Consider the following 21,818-nt stretch of genomic DNA (forward strand, 5'->3'; position numbering starts at 1 on the left):
TCCATTGACTTGGATCTTCATCGGTTCACAGAGAGCTGTGGATTTGCTTACACCTTTGCCTTTGATTTTATAAGTGTATGGAATTTCATTAGTTCTTTCATTATCATCCTGGCAGGTAAATGTGTAGATTTTGTGCCTGGTTGCTAAACGTCCATAATAGTTCTGCAAGTTAGTTAGAATCAAGCTCATCCCTATGTCTACAATGCAAAGAGAGAACAAGTAAAAACAGTTTTGTTCTTTTGGGGGGCGGGTGGCGGAGGAGGAAGAGGCTTCACATACCTTGTGCAATCATGTTATGGGCTTCTTCTTTCCGTTCAGGTTTAAAGTTGATCCACTGTTCACTTGCATCCAGGTATTCAATGGCATACGTTGCTGGAGCCATTGTCACCATAGTTTGCTCAGCACAACCAGTGGGCACTTTGATAAGCTTATCAATTCCAGCTGGACTGAGACAGTTTTGAATGGACTCACCCATTATATCCCCTATATTGGCAAAAAAACAGACCAAAATTATTGTATTAAAAGATTGGAAAGGGTAAAAAATAAGAGTAAACATAACCCTAAAATAACTGATTATAGGTGGGGCTAGTAGCACTGCCTATTATTAAGGTTGCCCAACAATTCCCATTATAAGATCCTGTTTTCAGTTGCTTATAACTTCGCTCAACTTTAACTGCTTGGTTGAACTTTTCCATGCTGGGTGTCTGCCTCAGACTGATTAATTTATGTATTTTTAATTTCAGTCACAACAGTTCAGCTATTTCCAAGAACAAGGCTAGGGAATAACGTTAAAAATTTCTGACCAGCTTTTATTTCAGAAGTTCTAGCACTCCCCAGGCTTTGGAGCAGTAACTTGAAATTTGGGGTGTGTGCGCGGAGGGGGGTGGTGGAGACTTTGTGTCAGTGATATGCCTTTTGCCATGTCGGTGAAAAATCAGCCCAAATTTGGCCAAGTTATAAGCCTTTGAAAAATCATAGTTTGCACATGCTCAGTAGACATTTGTTATATCTTCAGTTTATTCCCTGAAAATTCCATCTGGACTGGGCATAAGCCAGCCCAGGGTTGAGCAGGACTTTCCCTGAAATTGCAGTTCTGTGACCCTAAGCACACTTCCATGCCAACTGGCGAATGGTTTAGTGTTCTGTATCAGCATCTCTGAGCAGGCTTGACAAACTCATTGCACCTAGCAGACAATTTTTATAGTATTTATCCATAAAGAATGTCATGTAAGGCCTCTAATAAAGGCTTATCTTATACTGATCCTCATAGTCTTCATGAGATATATGTACAGATGGTATTTAAACATGTTGTGTATATGTATTGAAACTATGTTTTAAAGTCTGTCACTAACCAAAGAAAAAAACAGGTTTCTTCCAGGCAGGAGTGAGAATATATATTCATCTGTCCATCTTGGTTCCCATGTACATTAAGTATTATAAGCCAACACAGTGCGAGACCAATTTAAACATGAAGTCAACAAGAGGTTGGGATGACACTGGAGACTAAACCACAAGGGGTTTCTGCTGTCTCTGGGGGCAAAAAATGAACTTTGAAGAATACAAAATGAATGCAAGGAGACATTTTGTTATCCATTCACTGAGGAAAACCCCTGGCAGTGGGAAGATGCTTCATGAATGCTTGGATCCTGGTTTGTCAGAAACCAGTTAGCTCTGCATAAGACTGAACCTTTCAGGTGTGGCGGGGGGGAGGGGGGGAAGAAACGGGGAATCTATTTGATTATATAGGAAAGGTAATCACTGATAAGTGTAGACTCAGCTTGGCATTTTATGATTTTGTTTTACATGAAACCATTCCTGTTTCCATTGTCCTTACTCACTGTCCTCTACATTTTAGCTTTTAATAGTAAACTTATGATTGTTTTTACTGTAGCTCTATCTCAGTGCTGTGATGTTATATAGGAACTGACTCTCAGTGTACACTGGGGATAGCGAATCTGGCAATTTCTGAGAGTGTCCAGCGACAGGAGCTGGATACTACAATGGAACGTTTCAAAGATGATTGAGTATTGGAGTATACCTCTTGTTAAACCGCAAGGCAAAGTTATGACTGACAGAGCCCCGAGGAGATTGTTTGGGTGGCTAACAGATGGGTAGTGTCATGGAGCTGACACCCAGAACCATCAAGTCTTCCTCTCACTGGGGTCAGTGGGGTAACAGTCATGTGCCTCCTGAGAAAGTGTCACAAGTTCCCAGCTGTGCCAGGTCCAAGCACTAGAACTGTGAGCATGGAGGCTGTCTCTCCTGTGCTTTCAAGACTCTCCTACTCGGCCCAGGAGGCCACCTGAACTGAATAACTGAATGCAGAGGAGAAAAGAGCTGGACCTGAGATGTGTGTGGGGTGGGGGGAGACAGACTGAGTTCATTGGGACAATGATGTTGGGAGGGAAGGATGGAACTGGAGGCTGAAGGGTATGGGGCAGGAGAGGGAAAATTGGGATCAGGAGTTGGGGGTAAAGAGGAGACTGGGACTGGATGGGTGAGGTGACTAGGACTTGGAGACGGGGGCAGAGGAGATTATGACAAATAGACTGAGACTCGGAGACATTTGTCGGGGACTGAGACTAGCTGGACAAGGAAATGGGAGCCAGGAAGGAAAAAGAAGTGGGCACTAGGACCCAGTGGATGAGGAAGCAGACAGTAGTTGGTCTAGGAGACTGGGGAAGAAGAATGAGACTGGCAGAGCAAGGAGATGAGGACTGGGAACCAGTGGGGCCAGGGGAAGAGGTGTAGGGGAGAGAGGCTGGTCTGATGAAGAGCCAGGGTGAAGTGGGAGAACTAAGATTAGATGTGCAAAGAGAGTGAAACAAGCAGCTGGATGGGGTGGAAATGCTGGACATTGGAGAAGGAGCCCAAGGAGGGAGATTGGGACTGGAGCTTATGGGGATGGGGAATGAGGGTATGGAGTGACCAGATGCTAGGGGTGAAGACACAGATTGAGAAAGAAGCCAGGAGATGGGAACTGGGACTGGCTGGGCAAGGAGACTAGGGCTGGGATGAGAAGCCTGAGGAATGGAGAATGGAACTGGCTAGGCATCGAGAACACAACTGGGACAAGGAACCAGGGGTGGGAAAGAGGCAGGACAGGAACATTTGGAAGGGATTGGAAAGAAGGGGTCAAGCTGGGAGCAAATGGGCAGAAGACTCTGTGCCCACTAGGGAAAACTCCCCTCCAGAGCCTGTAACACAGGGGTAGGCAACCTATGGCACATGAGAGCTGATTTTCAGTGGCACTCACACTGTCCCGGGTCCTGGCCACCGGTCGAGAGTGCTCTGCGTTTTAATTTAATTTTATATTAAGCTTCTTAAACATTTTAAAAACCTTATTTACTTTACATACAACAGTAGTTTAGTTATATATTATAGACGTATAGAAAGAGACCTTCTAAAAACGTTAAAATGTATTACTAGCATGTGAAACCTTAAATTAGAGTGAATAAATGAAGACTCGGCCCACCACTTCTGAAAGGTTGCTGATCCCTGCTGTAATGGAATCCATGATTCCCAAGACTCACCATTCCTCCGCTGTCAGCAGATATCAGTGAAACCCTTTGGCAAAGTGTGTTGCTTTTTCCCTCTAGCACCAGTCCACATAGAGGATGACAACTTCTACTGCTTTCAGTTACTTTGGTAGCTCAAATGGCAGAGGTCTGTGCAGTGGATCTAAAAGTTCCAACTCTGCTGATGACCCATGTTGGTGTCAATATGATGCCACTTGATGGAATTTCTGTTTTTTTTTCTGTTTGCTTTTTTTTTCTTTTAAATAGGAAATTACACAAAAATCAGCTACCCATGCAACCATAATTTGTCCCTCTGTCAATATGCATTATGATCCACTCTTTAATTATATGGTCCTATACTATTTTTTCCACAGAACACCTGCCTTATTCAGTACACAGGATGGATTTTACTCTGGAGATGAATCAGGGTTTTGTAGTGAAAGCAACTGTTTTCTGTAGAGAGATTTAGGTTAGATATTAGGAAAAAGTTTCTAACTATAAGGATAGTTAAGCACTGGAATAGGTTATCTAGGGATGGTAGAATTCCTGTCATTGGAGGCTTGAAAGACCAAAGTATTCTTACCAGCAAGTTAAAGAAGTATGGGCTGGATGAATGGACTATAAGGTGGATAGAAAGCTGACTAGATCATCGGGTCGTGATCAATGGCTCTATGTCTAGTTGGCAGCTGGTGTCAAGCAGAGTCCCCCAGGGGTCGGTCCTGGGGCCAGTTTTGTTCAATATCTTCATTAATGATCTGGAGGATGCCGTGGATTGTACTCTCAGAAAGTTTGCAGATGACACTAAACTGGGAGGAGTGGTAGATACGCTGGAGGGTAGGAATAGGATACAGAGAGACTTAGATAAATTAAAGGAGTGGGTCAAAAGTAATCTGATGAGATTCAACAAGGACAAGTGTGGAGTCCTGCACTTAGGCCAGAAGAATCCCATGCACTGCTACAGACTAGGGACTGAGTGACAGTTCAGCAGAAAAGGACCTAGAGGTTACAGTGGATGTGACGCTGGATATGAGTCAACAGTGTGCCCTTGTTGCCAAGAAGGCTAATGGCATTTTCGGCTGTATAAGTAGGAGCATTGTCAGCAGACTGAGGGACGTGATCATTCCCATCTATTTGGTATTGGTGAGGCCTCATCTGGAGTACTGTGTCCAGTTTTGGGCCCCACACTATAAGAAGGATGTGGAAAAATTGGAAAGAGTTCAGTGGAAGGCAACAAAAATGATTAGGGGACTGGAGCACATGACTTATGAGGAGAAGTTGAGGGAACTGGGATTATTTAGTCTGAAGAAGAGAAGAATGAGGGGGGGATTTGATAGTTGCTTTCAACTACCTGAAAGAGGGTTCCAAAGAGGACGGATCTAGACTGTTCTCAGTGGTAGCAGATGACAGAACAAGGAGTAATGGTTTCAAATTGCAGTAGGGGAGGTTTAGGTTGGCTATTAGGAAAAACTATTTCACTAGGAGGGTGGTGAAGCACTGGAATGGGTTAACCAGGGAGGTGGTGGATTCTCTTTCCTTAGAGGTTTTTATGGTCAGGCTTGACAAAGCCCTGGCTGGGAGGATTTAGTTGGGGATTGGTCCTGCTTTAAGCAGGGGGTTGGACTAGATGACCTCCTGAGGTCCCTTCCAACCCTGATATTCTATGATTCTAAGATTCTATGATTCTATAATAGACAAACATGTAGGGATGATCTAGCTATCTTAATCCTAGCTCGGCACTGGGGATGGATTAGGTGACCTCTTGAGGTCCCTTCCAGCCCTCCTTTCTTTTTTTCTTCTCCTTTCATCTAGGTTACAAACAAGCAATTTTAAGATACCTAAGTCTAGGTTGGCGATCAAATTGATTGTTTCAGGTGAAGTGGAGAGGATTGCAGAGACATTACTGAGATAAGATCATTTGACACATTGATTGATGAGGTGTTCCATAGTTTGAAATCTGTTTCCACAGTCACAAGTAGGATTGTATCTCTATCTCTCAGTCTCCATTTATGGAGAAAGTAGGCACATCTGCCATGTCATGTGTGCATGCAATTCAAAGTGGACCATATTTTCTATGGGAGTGAAAAGCCATTTATTTCTTCAACATGATCCTCGATTTGGTGTGTATTTGGGATGTTGGCATCCGTCCACTTTTCACCTCAAGTTTTCAAGCTCTTGGGGTATCTCTACACTACAATAAAAGACCCCCAGCTGGCCAAGGTCAGGTGAGTGAGCTTGTATGGCTATAAAATTGCAGTGTAGACATTTGGGCTTGAGCTGAATCCTGGGATCTGAGACCCCATGAGTGGGAAGGGTCTACACTGAAACTTTATAGCCACACAGCCTGAGACTCGGGCAAGCTGCAGCTGCGCTGCGGGTCTTTTGTCACTGTGTAAATGTACCCTTGTATTGCAAGCCAAAAGGGTTTTCTGGTTTTGAAACAGAATCTCAACATATTATTTAGGCTTTCATGTATTGGAAGATCCTTGTTCCCTTGAACACAATGGAACTCCCAAAGAATTCTCATGACAAATTTGAGGTAGGTGGATATGCACCAGTTCAGGAAGCCAGGATCAACAGGAAGCATTGATTTCATTGTGCCTGTAATAATCCACGTGAATGTGTTAAGCTGAGAATCCACAAATGATGTGTGGGAGCTATGTGTAGTCAATTAGTTTAATTAATCATTTAATAGAGTATTTGTTGTTGTGATTAAATATAATTAATGCATAATGGACAGGTTTAAGCATGATAGGATCATAGGAGTATAAGATTGACAAGTATTTATGAGCAAAAAATATGTATTAGGTATATAAGCAAAGTAAGGTTGTAATGCCAGTCTACAGGCTGAGGCCTGTATGATTTCTGCTTAGCCATACTAGCCCTCAGGCCTAAGGAGGTTAACATAAGTAGGTAACCCAGGAATAACCCTGTACCAGTAAAGTTACAAGATAAAAGTAAAAAAATGTTTAAGAATATATGCCACAATATATCCGTCTAGACCAATGGTTCTCAGCCAGGGGTACATGTGCCCCTTGGGGTACAAAGAGGTCTTCTAGGGGGTACATCAACTCTTCTAGATATTTGCATAGTTTTAAAACAGGGTACATAAAAAGCACTAGCCAAGTCAGTACAAACTAAAATTTCATACATATGACTTGTTTATACCATATGCTATACACTGAAATATAAATACAATATTTATATTCAATTGATTTATTTTATAATTATATGGTAAAATGAGAAAGTAAACCTTTTTCAGTAATAGTGTGGCTGTGTCACTTTTGTATTTTTTGTCTGATTTTGTAAGCAAGCAGTTTTTAAGTGAGGTGAAACTTGGAATTAGGGTGACCAGATGCTCTGATAAAATCGGGACTGTTTCGATATTTAGGTGTTTGTCCTGTGTCCCGACCAATCTTTGGTTGGGACACAATTTGTCCCGATATTTTGCTCCATCAGCAGCACTCAGCTTTTTTTGTTGTTGTTCCGCCAGCGGACCCCCCCACTATGAGTCCCGATATTTTCTTCCTCTCATCTAGTCACCCTACTTGGAGTATACAGAACAAATTAGACTCCTTAAAAGGGCACAGTGGTCTAGACTGCAAGACACCCAATTGTAACCTCATGAGAAATTCTGCAAGAACTGCAGGTTACCATCCAGACTTGTCTGCATAGATGTTATTCAGAATAAGGGGAACTAAGGGCAGGAAATATTTAATATACATTAAAACATTGCACCAGTGCAGCTGTGCTTCTGTAGCACATCAGTGAAAATGCTACTACACTAACGGGAGAGCTTCTCCCATCAGCACAGTTAATCCACCTCCATAAAAGGCAGTAGCTATGTTGACAAGAGAAGCCCTTCCATCGACATAATGCTGTCTATACCGGTAGTTAGGTCACTATAAATTTGTCGCTCAGGGGTGTAGATTTTCAAATCCCCGAGTGATGTAGTTAAAGTGATGTAAGTTTGTAATGTAGACCTGGTCTACCAAAATAACCTGTGAAAAGTGGAGCACCCATAAGACTATGGGGTGTGGAAGTGGAAATAAGAAAAAAGGGGTTGACAGCCTTATGCATATATATGAGCCTTAGTAGGCACAAGCATAACTCAGGAAAAAAGGTGTTGCTTGGTCTGTGTAGAGTAAGGGGAGAATAAATGCTCAAGGAGATGCCAAGATGTCAACCACGGGTGGTGATGACAACAATGAGGAGGAGAATAATGACTGACACTCCAAGGTCTCCCAGCAGGAGATGTGAGTGATACTGGTCATATAGGGCTAAACATTTTGCACTCTCTCTGTATCTGCTATTGTATTTTAGTATTTGTGGGATTGTTTATCTGCTTAGAGAATTTGTTACTAAAAGAACTTGTAATAAACTGGGATTGTTTCTTGTGTGCTCCTAGGGTCTCCTAATAATAATAATAATATTCCTGATACTCTAGACCTCAGGAGACTGAATCTTTAACCAATGCAGTCTAAGAGATTCATCAATGATCAATATACCCATTCATGAATAAGGCTACAGACAGGTGCACAGTATTTTGTGGCAGAGAAGTCTACCTGCTAAGGGACAATCAAGTTATGAAACTTCCCGGATTGAACAGCAATGGAAATTCTGTGACCGACCAACGAAGATAAAAAAATGCTGAATTGCTGCTCCTTAATTGAGTACTGTACAGTCTATGCACTGAATGAGGCAGGGCTTCCATGGAAAAAACAGTATGTGATCATGTAGTTAAAGACTGTTCATAATGCACATGATTCCGGCATTTCCTAACTTCTGAATGCTTGACTTTGAAACCTTAATGTTCTTTTAACATAATTTTTATGTGTTTTTTACACACACATTATATATACACTTTCGCTATGGAGAGAGTAGATGGAGGAGAGCATGGCTTAGATTTGGTTCTGCCTCTCTCAGTGATTTGGTCCAAACCAACGGCAGAATATTTCCTGCTGAATGACAGGGGAACTCCAGGAAAGAATTGTGACTCATATTTACAGAGATCAGCTTATGAACCTGATCCACCAGTTCACATATCATTTGCCATCATTATAATCTCTGGAGGCTATTTTTACCTTTCACGCTCATAAAGACATGGCTCTCAGACTCTGGTATCATATCAGAGGGTTTCTTCAGATCAAGAACAAGGCTTCTAACTAGAAAAGAAGATGTGCATGAGAACTGTTTAAGTGTTATCCAATACAATTTAATTTAAAAACATATCCTTCATAGCAATATCTCACAATGCATACCAGTCACAACAGAACTGTTACATTAGGAAGTTGTGAGAGTTGAGATCAGTGGCAGACAAGAAGCAGCATGAAGAGCTGATAATAGTGGCCCTGATTCAGCAAGGTATTTAAGCATGTGCATAACTTTAAGCACCTGAGTAATTGCAATGGAATTTCAATGTTACTACTTAGCTGTTTAAAGTGATATGCATACTTAAGCACCTTGCTGAACAAGGGCCAGTAAGTGCTAACATGAGAAATTTGTTATAAGCTATGAAGAAATGATTTTGAACATCATTTTAAAAAGGGATCGGGGACACAGAAAGGTGTGGATGAATTATTCTTGATAGACAGTATGGTGTCAGCAAAGGGTTAACAGTTTCCTGGCTATGAAAGTCTTCCAGTGAAAGTCTCTCTCCATCCAGGGCCGGCTTTAGGAAGTGTGGGGCCCAATTCAAACAGTTTCGACGGGGCCCCGGCAGGGATGACCAAAAAAAACCCAAACAAACATGAAAACACACGTGGGGCTTGTACTCACCGGACGGTGCTCTGAGTCTTCGGTGACACTCGCTCCAAGTCTTCAGCGGCACTGAAGGACCCGCCCCCAAAGTGCTGCCGAAGACCCAGAGCAAGCGAAGGACCCACCGCTCAAGTGCCGCTGAAGACCGAAAGCGCCGCCAGGTGAGTAAAAATTAAAAAGGCACCTCTAGCCAGGGAAGGGACTCTCACTGGGCACGGGGCCCTCTTTGGCATGGGGCCCGATTCGGGGGAATTGGTGGAATAGGCCTAAAGCCGGCCCTGTCTCCATCAGAGTAGATTGCATCATGGAACTGGTTACCCAAATGCCCTACAAGAAAGCTGCTTCAGTACGGAAATAAAACCCTCTCCAACCAAACACCCCTAGTTGTCACCTATCACCTCATGACGGAAACCATATGGGATCTCATTAAAAAATTACAACTGATACTTCATGGGGACCACATCCTAAAAGAAATCTTTCTGAAACCCCCTCTTCTGGCCTTCAAACAACCCCCAAACCTCTCCAAGCTCTTTATCTGAAGCAAGCTTCCCACAGACCAGGACACACCAACTCAAAGCAGCACCAGACACAAAACCTATAGACACATCTCCACTGCTACGATAATCAATACCAGCCACAACATACCTTTCAAGATGCAGGGGTCCTACACATGCCTATCATGGCATGTGGTGTACCTCATCCAACGCACTAAATGCTCCAATAACAGCCCCCAATAACAACCATGTGGGTGAAACCAGACAATCACTATGCCCTCGAAGGAACTCACACACAACATGATAAAAGACAAAAAGACCATATCAACCATGGGTGAATACTTTTCACAAAACGATCACTCTATCATAGACCTCTTCTCATCCTCAAAAGAAATCTGCACAACACTTTCAAAAGACAAACCTGGGAGCTTAAATTAATAATTTTGCTAGATACTAAAAATCATGGACTGAATAATGCCACTGGATTTAGAGCCTGTTACAATAATCTATAACAGGGGTGACCAAACTTGCGGCTTGAGAGTCACATACGGCACTTTTACAGTTAAAGTGTGGCTCACTGTGCGCCACCACATTCTCTGCCTGCCAGACTGGGACAGAGACTTGGGGCTTCTGCCCAGCAGCAGGGTGGTGGGCCTTGGGGCTTCAGCTCCGTGGGAGATGCCTGCTGGGCCATGGGGCTTCTGCCCTGCAGGGAAGGGGGTAGGGGGCTCGGAGCTGGAGCCCCTGTCAGCATGCCTGGCTCTCAAACCTCTGAAGGTTATCATAAGCAGCTCAGAGGGTCAGTACATTTGACCATTCCAATCTATAACTCACTAACACTCTGCATATCTCTCGATGGCTGTCAGACAGGATTTTACTGGATTTTTTTAGATTTTTTTTTTTACCACATTTCCATTTTGTTCACAAGAAATAACTTCATTGACAACTAGAGCTGTGTGTCTTGATAATCGATATTTTGGTTCATTGGCCAAACCAAAAAAAATCCCCAAACCCTAAAATAATTCATTTAAGATCAAAATGGAAAATTTTTGGTTTTCTTAGCAAAACAAAAGATACATAGATTCAGGTCAAATGAACTGTTTTATTTAGATTTAAAATATTTTTAACGATTTCTTTTTTAATTAAAAACAAGGAAATTTGGAAACACCAGTCATAAAACTAGAAGAGGAAGTGCTGCACTCAACCGAGATGTGTGAGACCCAGGGTCAAGTCCCATTCTGCCTTATCAAGAGCAATGACTTGAGCTTGGGTCTCAGACCTCCCAGGTGTGGGCCCTGACCACTGGGCAACAGGGTACACTGGGATGGGTCTTTCTCAGTCTCTCCTGTTGAAGCCATTACAGTTTGTACAACATACATAGTCATTGGAACAGAGATTTGAACTTGGGTCTCCTACGTGCAAGCTCAAAAATTGTTTTTGGCTCAAACTATTCAGCAAATTTATACTGAATTCTCAAATAGTTCCAGCGGACCCAAAACTGCATTTTTTGGTGAAGAAATTATTTGTCCTAAAACGTTTTGCCCAGCTCTAGTGTTAACCAATTGAACCGAGAGCAGAACATTATCATAGCTTATCTAGAGGCCAACTTGTGCATGCTTTCCTCTGCAAACAGTCAGCCTCATTTATGTTAATGAGACTATTCACTTAGCCAGGGGAACATGATTTGTCTGTCAATGTGGAGTGAAATTTTATCAATATTAATTTTTAGTACTTTGACACATTCACATGTGAAAGAGGAAAGAGGAAATATTTTATGGAGGTAACTGTAGTTGCATGCTGGTCACTGTCATTTTGGTAAATAAGGATTGGCAGTACAATTACTCTGAACATGGAACCACAGAAAAGGGACAACAAACATCAATTGCCCAGGATAAAAATTTACTAAAAGCATACAAGAAATATTTCAATCAAATATTTCAGCTTATTTCCTGGTGGCATGTAACAGAGCATGGGGATAGGAATGTCACTTTAAATAAGATTCTTACACTTATCTCTGAAGCATCTGGTGCTTGCCACTGTCAGAGATGGAATCCAGAAGTATATGGGCCTAGCATTCCCATAGGCAGTTCCTATGAGCCTACTAGCCCAGATAGTTGTAAAGTATTTTGAAATCAGATTATTAGACTAAAAATGGTGGAAGTCTTAAAAAATAAAGCCCCTCTTGTAACTTACAATTATTATTAATGCAAATGGTCTCTTCTTCTGTCCGTAAAATGCCTTCAGTCTGCACAATAAAGAAAAAAAATAGGTCAACCCCATTGCAAATGATTGCATCCTGAGGACTTAACTGCTTAAAATGTATCACCACTAACATAATATTGGACCAGTAGATGGCAGCAATAATTTCATTTGTATAGAGATTTCTGATCAAATACAATAAAAGGTACTTAGAGTCAGCATTTCAAGTCCATAAATATACCAGCTGAACTGAGAACTGATTTTTACTTGTCTTTTTGTTAGAAAAAGTGTCATTTTTTTCAGATGAAACATTTTATAAACAAGAAATGTGAAGCTTTGACATTTATTTTTAGCACGTGAAACCTACATCTACAGTCCATAGGAGAGATGTTTTACGCACACACTATGCAAAGTGTCAATAAAGGAGCTACGTCTTAATTTTCTTTTAATCAATTCTTTTTTAAAAAAATAATTAGAAGATGCTGACTGTGCAGAGCTCATACAAGTTACAGCTGAGACAACTAATGGCCTTGATTCGAGTGATATGATACAAACAGGGATGGTCTAGATCAATAGTGGGCAACCTGCAGCCAATGGACTACAAGCAGCCCTCCAAGATAATCTGCCAGTGGGTCGCAAGACAGTTTTTTTACACTGACCATCCGCAGGTACGGCCCTCGCAGCTCTCAGTGGCTGCAGTTTGCCATTCCTGGCCAATGGGAGCTGCAGGAAGCAGCAGGGACGTGCTGGCCCCCGCTTCCCACAGCTCCCATTGGCTGGAAACAGTGAACCGCAGCCACTGGGAACTGCAGGCAGCCATGCTGCAGACGGTCAATGTAAACTAACTCTCTTGCGCCCCACCAGCAGATTACCCTGAATGGCCAGTTGCAGCCTGTGGGCTGCAGTTTGCACACCACTGGTCTAGATAATATGTAGCCCTGCCATGAGTGCAGGGAACTGGACTAGATGATCTCGAGAGGTCCCTTCCAGTCCTATGAGTCTATGATTCTAATGTCTCAGTGTTCTTGATCTCACTACCTGGAATGTGGTCCCTGTTATCATGACATTGCAAAATTCCAGATTGTCTATTAAATATGGAAGACCTTGTGCTGGGCATTATCACTACGAAGGATGGGTCACTGAGAAGGGTACCAACCAAGGATTTGGGGGACACAGTTTCAGTTCCCTACTCTACCACAGACTTCCTGAATTTATACTAAAGCAATGAAGGCCATATAAGGCCAATAATGCTTTTTCCAGCAAAGAGACAGAAAGTTACCACAAATGACTGCTTTCCTTCCTGACTTCCCAGTGTCTCCCATCTTCTCTATGTCTTTTAGGTGAGAGGTAGGAACTTGGGGTAGGAACTGACTTTATCTTTGTGTCTTGTACAGCAACAAGCATGTTATTAGCAGTGAACATATAAATAAATAAATAATAAAGGCTGCCTCCATTTTAATGGGGATGTGGCCAGTAGAAACTACAGGTTTCCAACATACAGTGCTTTATCTTGATCCCTGAGGCTACAGCTACTTATTAGTGGTGAGCGCAGCCAGAATCAGTCCCATATATGTAAATTAGGTGTGGCCTTGGGCTCCTGGTAGGTTGCCAAAGGGACCCTCTGTTGGGCAACCCTGAGCTAGATTGACTTTTGAAAATGGCATCCCCTCCCACCTTTAGCGAAGAAAGCAGTGAGATTAAAGATTCATCCAAGGAAGCTTTCTTTTCAGGTATGCTCCTTAGCTGTACAACCATTAATGTTGGCTAGGAACAAATGCCAGGACTACTAGGAGTTACCACCATCACAAATGTTGCATATAAGTGGGTGAACATCATGCAAATCTTCAGCCACAGGTTCATGGAATAAAAACAAACCCTCCCAACTGCACATGTAGCACTATATGCAACCTAGGTGGAGGTTTGGGACTAGTTAGGCCAACCCTGTTTTCCAACCAACTGTGATTGGCTGGTCTATGAGGCCACTCCTTTGATGGTTGCCAGAGCAATTGGATTCCTTCTTTAAGAGCAAACAACCAATCATACTGGTGTAGCTCAAGCTACATCGGAGGTAGTCAACTCTTCTCTCTTTCAGGATAATTCAGTAGTGAACTCTTTTTACCTACAATAGTCATAGAAATGTAGAACTACAAGAAACCTTTATAGGTCATCTTGTCCATTCCCCTGCACTGAGCAGGACTATGGATTTCACATATGCACAGTCAACCTGTGGAATTCCTTGCCAGAGGATGTTGTGAAGGCCAAGACTATAACAAGGCTTAAAACAGAACTAGATAAGTTCATGGATGATAGGTCCATCAATGGCTATTAGCCAGGATGGGCAGGGATGGTGTCCCTAGCCTGTTTGCCAGAAGCTGTGAATGGGCAACAGGGGATGGATCACTTGATGATTACCTGTTCTGGTCATTCTCTCTGGGGCACCTGGCATTGGCCACTGTCGGATGACAGGATACTGGGCTAGATGGACATTTGGTCTGACCCATTATGGCCATTCTTATGTTCTTCTGATATTGAATAGAACCAGACCAAGGACAGATCCCTGCAGGACCCAACTCAATATGCCCTTCCAGCTTGATTGTGAACCATTGATAACTACTCTGAGTATGCTTTTCCAACCAGTTGTGCACCCACCTTATAATAGGGAATTGTAGTCATAGGTCAATCCCAGAATGAAGTTTCTTCTCTGTGCTAAAAGCATTCTAGTCACTACTTTCTAATTCTATTTTCTTCCTGAGAGTTCCATGCACACAATTGTGTTTATTTAATAAAACAGAGACAGATAGAAAGAGCTATTAAATTCCTGCTCCACAGTTGAGCTGATCAAATGCTGTTATACTTACCACAACTTTGAGTTTCTTCATAACACTATCGCTGTGTCCAGAAATTGGGTCAAAAGCAGTAATGGTAATTGGAATTTCCCCTACAATGAGTGGAACTACTGAGAAATAGGCAGGCACTGCTGAGTTTCCCTTAATAGTTAGTTTCTGTTGCACATCCTTTGTCGATGTCCCTGCACTGCACACCCCCTCCACTGTGATCATCTTCACTGTAACCTATTGGAACAAGGAAATGCTTGTCATAATATTTATTACACCACTGCTCAAGGAAATAGATATCCAACAGATATAAACAATGAAGAGCAAACCTCAAATGGATCAGAGGTTCAGAGGAGCTAAGTGCTCATTGTGGCTACACAATGAATCATTATCAAAACCAAGAACAGAACTGCAATCTATTAATTCCCAGTCCGATAGCTAATCCATTAGACCATCTTGCCTCCCAGCCAAAACACTTAGACTGAGCAGCTTATTCCGAGATGGGGCTAACTGTACTCACCTGCCTACAGGAGGGATATAAGGATAAATTAGTGAATATTGGTTCATTGCTTTGAAAACATGCAATATAAACATTAATGTTATTTTCAATTAGTCCCTGAAGCTTGAGGGAGCAGGGGAAAGACAACAGTCTTCCCTTATCCTAGCTCTGCTTCTTTCTACAAAGCTCAAAGGACCTCAGCCAGGTATGGCCAACTCAGACAACGTAGCTGAAACTTGATAAAGGAATTAAGGACTGGTGGTTGGGTGATGTGTATAGCATACAGTTCAGCAATGTACTACAGTAACATTACCTTGAGATCTTCAGAGAGGTAGTTGTAGACAACTGCTTTTACTTCTAGCTGCTCATACCGTTTAACTGAATATGGTAACCTTACTGATACAAAAAAATCTTTGAAAACCGTAAAGGTCTTAGGGTCAGCTATGCAGAATCCTGGTGGAGGAGAAAACTGAAGTTCAGACCCAGCAAAACCACAGTATGTTAGCTTTTCAGAGTGCTGTTAGTTTAGGTACTTATTAAGATGTTACATTTAAAAAAGAACAAATAGCTCTGCTCCTTTCTTGATGTTCAGAAACAAATCTATGTCCAAATCTATCCTGCATCAAGCCCAGCTTAGTTTTGGAAGTCCTGGGGAGGTCTAGGAGACAGATTCCTTCCCCAAGGCTGTAGTGCAGATCAGCTCGACAACCATGACTGCCTGCCTGCTCTACATGACCTATGAGATGGAGATTGCACAGGCATGGATGCACCAAACTGAACCTTCTCCACTCCTGGCCTGGCTCCAGTCCCCATCCAGAGCTTCATAAAGGGAGGCAGCTGTGAAATTGTGTTCTGTGTAGCACACAGAAGTGTAGTCTCCCCATGGACAACTACACTGGTTCTGCTAAGGGCGGGGCTCTCTACCTGCACAAAGGGATGACAGAATTTACCCCACACAGTACTAAAACAAACAGCACAAAGTTTGTTGAACTTCTTTCCAAATAAATATTTTCAGAGAAAAGAGATTAACAGACTGTGAATGAGGTTCCTAGAAAAGGCCTTTTCTATTACTTTTCTTGGGTAGTCCTCCACAGTCGTGCTCCACTGCTGTAATCATTACACCAGTGGAAACTACTCAGGGGCTTTATATTTGACACATGTTAAACCCCTTGCTGAATCAAGGCCTAAATGACAACGGTCCTGATTTTGCAAAGGGACATTTCATGTGCAGAGTCCTGCTGAAATCAACGGGATTCTGCACGGGCTCAAAGGTCCATGCAGACAATCTTTTTGGGGTCTACAATAATGCGTTAGTTAAAAGGTATGTTAATTTGGAACAGCAGTGCTACCTAAACCCAGTGCTGGCATCCATGGGAGACTTATGAAAAGGCCTGAATTTGCTAAGCTTTTACAATAAATGCAAAAGAATGGTACTAAGTTTGGTTGTTTACAAACTAGGAAGAAAAGTCTCTGTAGCTATATCTTATGGCAGCTTATGTCTGTGATTGTGCAAGCTAGAATACTGATAATGGTAATCACACTGTATGCTTCAGACCATAAGCTGATCACCTGCCGGGTCAGGAGGAAACTTTTACTCCTGCCTCCAACACTGAACAATTGGCTGGGTATATTGTGAATTTGTTCTGTTCTTTCTGAAGCCATGAAGTTTGGGCCAGTGGTTGGTTCAGCAAATTTGGAAACAGGATACATCCATGGTTTTGAATTTTATCTGGTATGGCAAATCCCATGTTCTTAAAATGCTTTGTGGAGAATTTGCATCAGTGTCCAAGGCCGCAGCAATGGCAGGGAAATTTGGGCTCAGTACAGGAGTAACTGTATTGAGCCCAAATTTCCCTGCCATTGCTGGGGCCTCGGGCACTGATGCACCACAGTCCTTCTTATTCTCTGTGTGTGGCACATAAGAGTCTAATGACCTTTGGGCGGTAATACTTTGGTCTAATTTCTGTTGCTGAGTTGAGTGTGTGGGTGCTGGTGGCCTGTGCTATACAGCAGATCAGACTAGATGATCTGATGGCTCCTTCTGGCCTTAAATTCTATGACTATGACTCTAACGGAGTGGAATTCTATGGTCTGTGTTATACAGGAAAGCACACTAGAGTGATCTCTTCTGCATGTATGAGGCAATGTTGCCTAGTGGATGGAGCATAGGACTGGGACTCAGAAGATTTGGATTCTATTCCCATATCTGTCACTGGCCTGCTTGGGTGATTTTATGGAAGTCATTTCACCTTTCTGTTTCTCAGTTTCTCCATCTTTAAAATGGGTACAATGACACTGATCTCTTTTGTGAAGCATGTTGAGATCTACAGATGCAAAGTGCTAGGTATTATTATTCAAAACCAACGAATCTATTAATGGTAATGTACCACATATTCAGTTAAAATCTGAATATGATTCCTTTGGAATTTTCTTTTTGCATCTGCTCCCCAGACTTATTTAATATGAATGCAGTCATCACTAAATACAGTGAAAGAGTCATAAGTTCAAAGTGCTAAGCATTTTATTTATCATTGTTATTTACCACATTTGCCATAACCGTCTGTCTAACTGGAAGCTAAAATTAAAAGGTTCTTAGATTTTCAAAGCCAGAAGGAACCATTATGATTGCTTAGTCTGATCTCCTGCACAACGCAGGCCATAAAATTCCATTCTGTACTTTCTGTATTGAGCTCATAACTTCTAGATGATCTAGTACACATCTTTAAGATGGTGTACAGCAGGGGTCAGCAACCTCTGGCACATGGCTCGCCAGAGTAAGTACCCTGGCGGGCTGGGCCAGTTTGTTTACCTGCCGTGTCGGCAGGTTCGGCCGATCATGGCTGCCACTGGCTGCAGTTTGCCAGTCCCAGGCCAATGGGGGCGATGGGAAGCCAAGGCCAGCACATCCCTTGCCCGTGCTGCTTCCTGCTGCCCTATTGGCCTGGAGCAGCGAACCGTGGCCAGTGGGAACCGCGATTGGCCGAACCTGCAGATGCCAGGTAAACAAACTGGCCTGGCCCGCCGGGGTGCTTACCCTGGTGAGCCGTGTGCCAGAGGTGTGCCAGAGGTTGCCGACCCCTGGTGTAGAGGTTGAGAGTGAACCAATAGTTTACCATGCATCAGTAGAGAGTGAACCAATAGCTTACCAATAGGGTTTTTTACCTTTTTGAGGTGATATACTTATTGCTTGAATTTCCCAAGTAGTTATAGAGTCAGGAATAGCATTTGTTATCCTAAAGGGACAAGAGATAAGGTATTAAGAAGAATGCATGAAATGAAAACAAGTTCATTCCTTAAATCTTGAAGACTGACAAGAAAAAAAAATATCAGTTGTGGAGGAGAGACACAGCAAGCAGATCCAAATGCCTCTATAATAGATTCAACAGAACACTGACTTTATGGGTATATTTATATACATGTAGGTGTATTCATCTGGTCAAATAATACAGTACCTATGCTGTCCAGGGTTTTTTATTTCTACTGTCTCCCACCACCAGCTCTCAGGAAAGACACTGCGCAAGTTGATTGAAGTTTCATCAAACACATCTTCTTCTGGAACGTCACCAACTGGAAAACAGAAATTGGGAGTCTTCCCTGAAACCTATGGACAATAACCTTACACTGATTTGGATAATCAGATGTCAGAGAGACAAGACAAAAGGATTAATATGCTGAATAGCTGAATGAAAAGACTGACTGGTTTTGATCTTGTAAACCGCAAAAAAAATGCAGAAAGACAACAGACAATGACTAAAGATTGACACTGAACAAAAGGTTAATTCTTCCTTCCAAACTGGGGAATTATATGCTGTCAACCAAAAAAATTCCCCCTTATTTCTTCATTATTACTGTGATAGATGGGGCATGAAAGGAGAAGGAGAGAACACTGGTGACAGAAATCATGCTTTGAATGGGATCAGTCATGACACACAGAATTGTACAATGAAACTGGCTGCCCAAGGGGAAGAATGGAGACAAATGCAAAAAACTTCTCTGCTTGAATTTCATACAGTCAGCAGGCAGGAAGACTTTCAGAGTGCTTGGGTACACAGGGTGTGATCCAAAGTGCACTGAAATTAATTCAGAAATGGTGATGATAATGATTGTTATTATTTATTTGCATGGCAGGAGTGCTTAGAGACCCCAGCTGATATTGGGTTGCCATTGTGCTAGGCACTGTACAAATACACAGTGAGAGGCAGTTCCTCTCCCTGCTAGTAATCAAAATAGTTTAAACATTGTGTGGGACGGGCAAGGGAGGCCCAGAGAGCTGAAATGAAATCCTTAAGGTCACACAGCTGCTTAGTGTTCGAGCTGGGAACAGAAACCAGGGCCATACTCAGTAGACCACAGTGGGAATCCATCCACTGACGTCAGTGGGCTTTGGATCAGGCTCATGGTATACAACTCATGTAAAGAAATTAACTTTTTAATTGAAATTGTGGACAGCTCAATGAAGACCTCTGCTCAGTACACAGCAGCAGTCAAAAAAGCAAACAAGATATCAGGTTGCCTAAGGAATGGGATGGTGAATAACGGGGATACTATTACAATCCCTTTGTGTAAATCCATGGTGCAACCTCATCTGGAATACTGTGTCGAGGTTGCCAGATCTCAAAAAGGATATTACAGAATTAGATGGTGGTCAGAGAAAGGTAATGTGAATGGTTAGGAAATGGGAAAATTCATGTGGAGAAAGATTGAAAAGATAGGGACAGGGATTAAGAAGGAAATGAATAGAAGTGACGTGATAAAAGTATATAAAAAGTGAACGGTGCAGAGAAGGTGGATCAGGAGCTTCTGGTCTCCCTGTCTCAGAACACATAAACAAGGTGACATTTTAAAGTGGGCAATTCAAAACAGAAAAAAGGAAATTTTTTACACAACCTGTTTGACTTCAGAGGCCCTAATTCTCCACTGCTTTGTACTCCCTGTAGCCATAGACAGGCATTTAGAGAGGATCCATGCAAAGTGTTACTGGGAGCATTTAACCCTTCCTTTGCACAGGTATAAGTGACTGTACAAGGTGCAGGGCACGGAGGACTCAGGCTCACAATACCCGCCCCGATGCACCTGCTAACTAAACTCAACATGGCACAACAAATGAGGGCCAAAAACATACGGAGAATTCCTGGATTGCTTTCCTTGATCTCACTGTTCGCACATCCCACAAAGGCATGGGAGGCAGTATTTGTGGTATGGTGAATACGTTTGGAGAAGGGACCTTGAAAATGTAAATGGGAGCATGCAGGAAGGTATGGAGAGGTCTGTGAGAGGAGGAGAGGAAAGGGGTGTGGAACTTTGTAAATTACACATAAATCACCAACAAACAATGGTGGTTAAACATTTCAGGTGGGGGTTTCAAAAGCTCCCATCATTGGCCTAACTCTGCTCTCACTGAAACCCCCCACTGACTTCAAGGGGAGCAGAGTTTAACCAATAATATGCACTTTCCAAAATCCCACCCTACTCAGCCATGACATATGTATACGTGTGTGCATATAAAGGAGAATTACTTCAGATACATTGTCCTCCTTCACGCAGTGCATTCGCTCTTTGATAAATGTAACCCAACGTCTTATGGCCCAAACACCTGAGCTCGACTTTCGGACAGAGCTAGATCTGTTCTTTTCACAGTCTGACATGAACACAGATGTACTGCCTAGAAACCATTGGTAACAAACTACAAGGGCAATTATTGGAGCGCTGACGTCAACAGAAGTATCAGGTGCTCAGCACATTGCAGGACAGGACCGTCCAAGTCAGTGCTCAGTATCTTGCAGGACTGAATTATATTTGAAGTTCAGTGTCATTTTGGAACCCCATGCTTGGGGAATCAGCTGCACAAACTGCTACAGGTTTTATGAGATTAGCAAGGCTAAAGCCACAGGCATTGCAATGTCCCCATGAACAATAGTTACCTATGTGATTCTTCTCTACCTTGCAGCCCTAAAACAACTCGTTCTTCAGAGATGACTGTATACAATTCACTGTTTAAAAATGGTATGTTACTAAAAGGCAAAATTCCTTACTTCTTGCCAGTGCAGAAGCTAGTCTCTTCTTCTCCAGCTCCTTCCTGAGGCTCTGAGCCCTCTTACAACAGTACTTGAAAGTTTCTTTGCATTTGATTGAGCCAGTAACTCTAGTTAGCCTTTTGGCACAAGAAAACTTCATTGGATTTAATCTCATTCCATCCTGACAGCACTTTCGTAGAGCAGGATCTTGGTATTTGCTAGCTGTAACAAAATGACAGTGACGTCAGTGTTGCAGAGGCTTTGATAAATTTTGAGATATTCAGTCATGCTTATGTACTTCACCTATGTCATTATTATTATTTTTCACTATTATTACAGTAGCCATTGGAGCCCTTATCATGAACCAGGGCTCCACCCAGCTAGGCATTGTACTAAAACAGAATGAGAAGAAGGTGCTTTCACCCAAAGGGTTTACAATCTTATCTTTCCTTCGGGTTCAGACCATGAAGTCACTGGGGGCAGGATCAGCGGACTTAAATTGA

The 21,818-nt window shown here is 42.5% G+C and overlaps 1 protein-coding gene across 6 annotated transcripts in view; it reads right to left on the minus strand.

Annotated features, from left to right (window-relative positions):
• LOC127043240 (complement C4-like) overlaps window positions 1-21,818 on the minus strand; it is a 117,246-nt gene that overhangs the window by 40,950 nt on the left and 54,478 nt on the right. For all 6 annotated transcript variants that reach the window (XM_050937110.1, XM_050937111.1, XM_050937109.1 and 3 more), the window contains 8 exons: window positions 21,334-21,537; window positions 18,754-18,868; window positions 18,464-18,534; window positions 15,615-15,754; window positions 14,827-15,039; window positions 11,963-12,014; window positions 8,600-8,680; window positions 280-483 (listed from right to left, as the gene is read on the minus strand). In XM_050937110.1, the coding sequence (XP_050793067.1) occupies window positions 280-483; window positions 8,600-8,680; window positions 11,963-12,014; window positions 14,827-15,039; window positions 15,615-15,754; window positions 18,464-18,534; window positions 18,754-18,868; window positions 21,334-21,537 (1,080 nt within the window). The remainder of the gene's footprint in view (window positions 1-279; window positions 484-8,599; window positions 8,681-11,962; window positions 12,015-14,826; window positions 15,040-15,614; window positions 15,755-18,463; window positions 18,535-18,753; window positions 18,869-21,333; window positions 21,538-21,818) is intronic.

The sequence above is a fragment of the Gopherus flavomarginatus genome, chromosome 1 (assembly GCF_025201925.1).
Source record: "Gopherus flavomarginatus isolate rGopFla2 chromosome 1, rGopFla2.mat.asm, whole genome shotgun sequence".
NCBI classification, from domain to species: domain Eukaryota; kingdom Metazoa; phylum Chordata; order Testudines; family Testudinidae; genus Gopherus; species Gopherus flavomarginatus.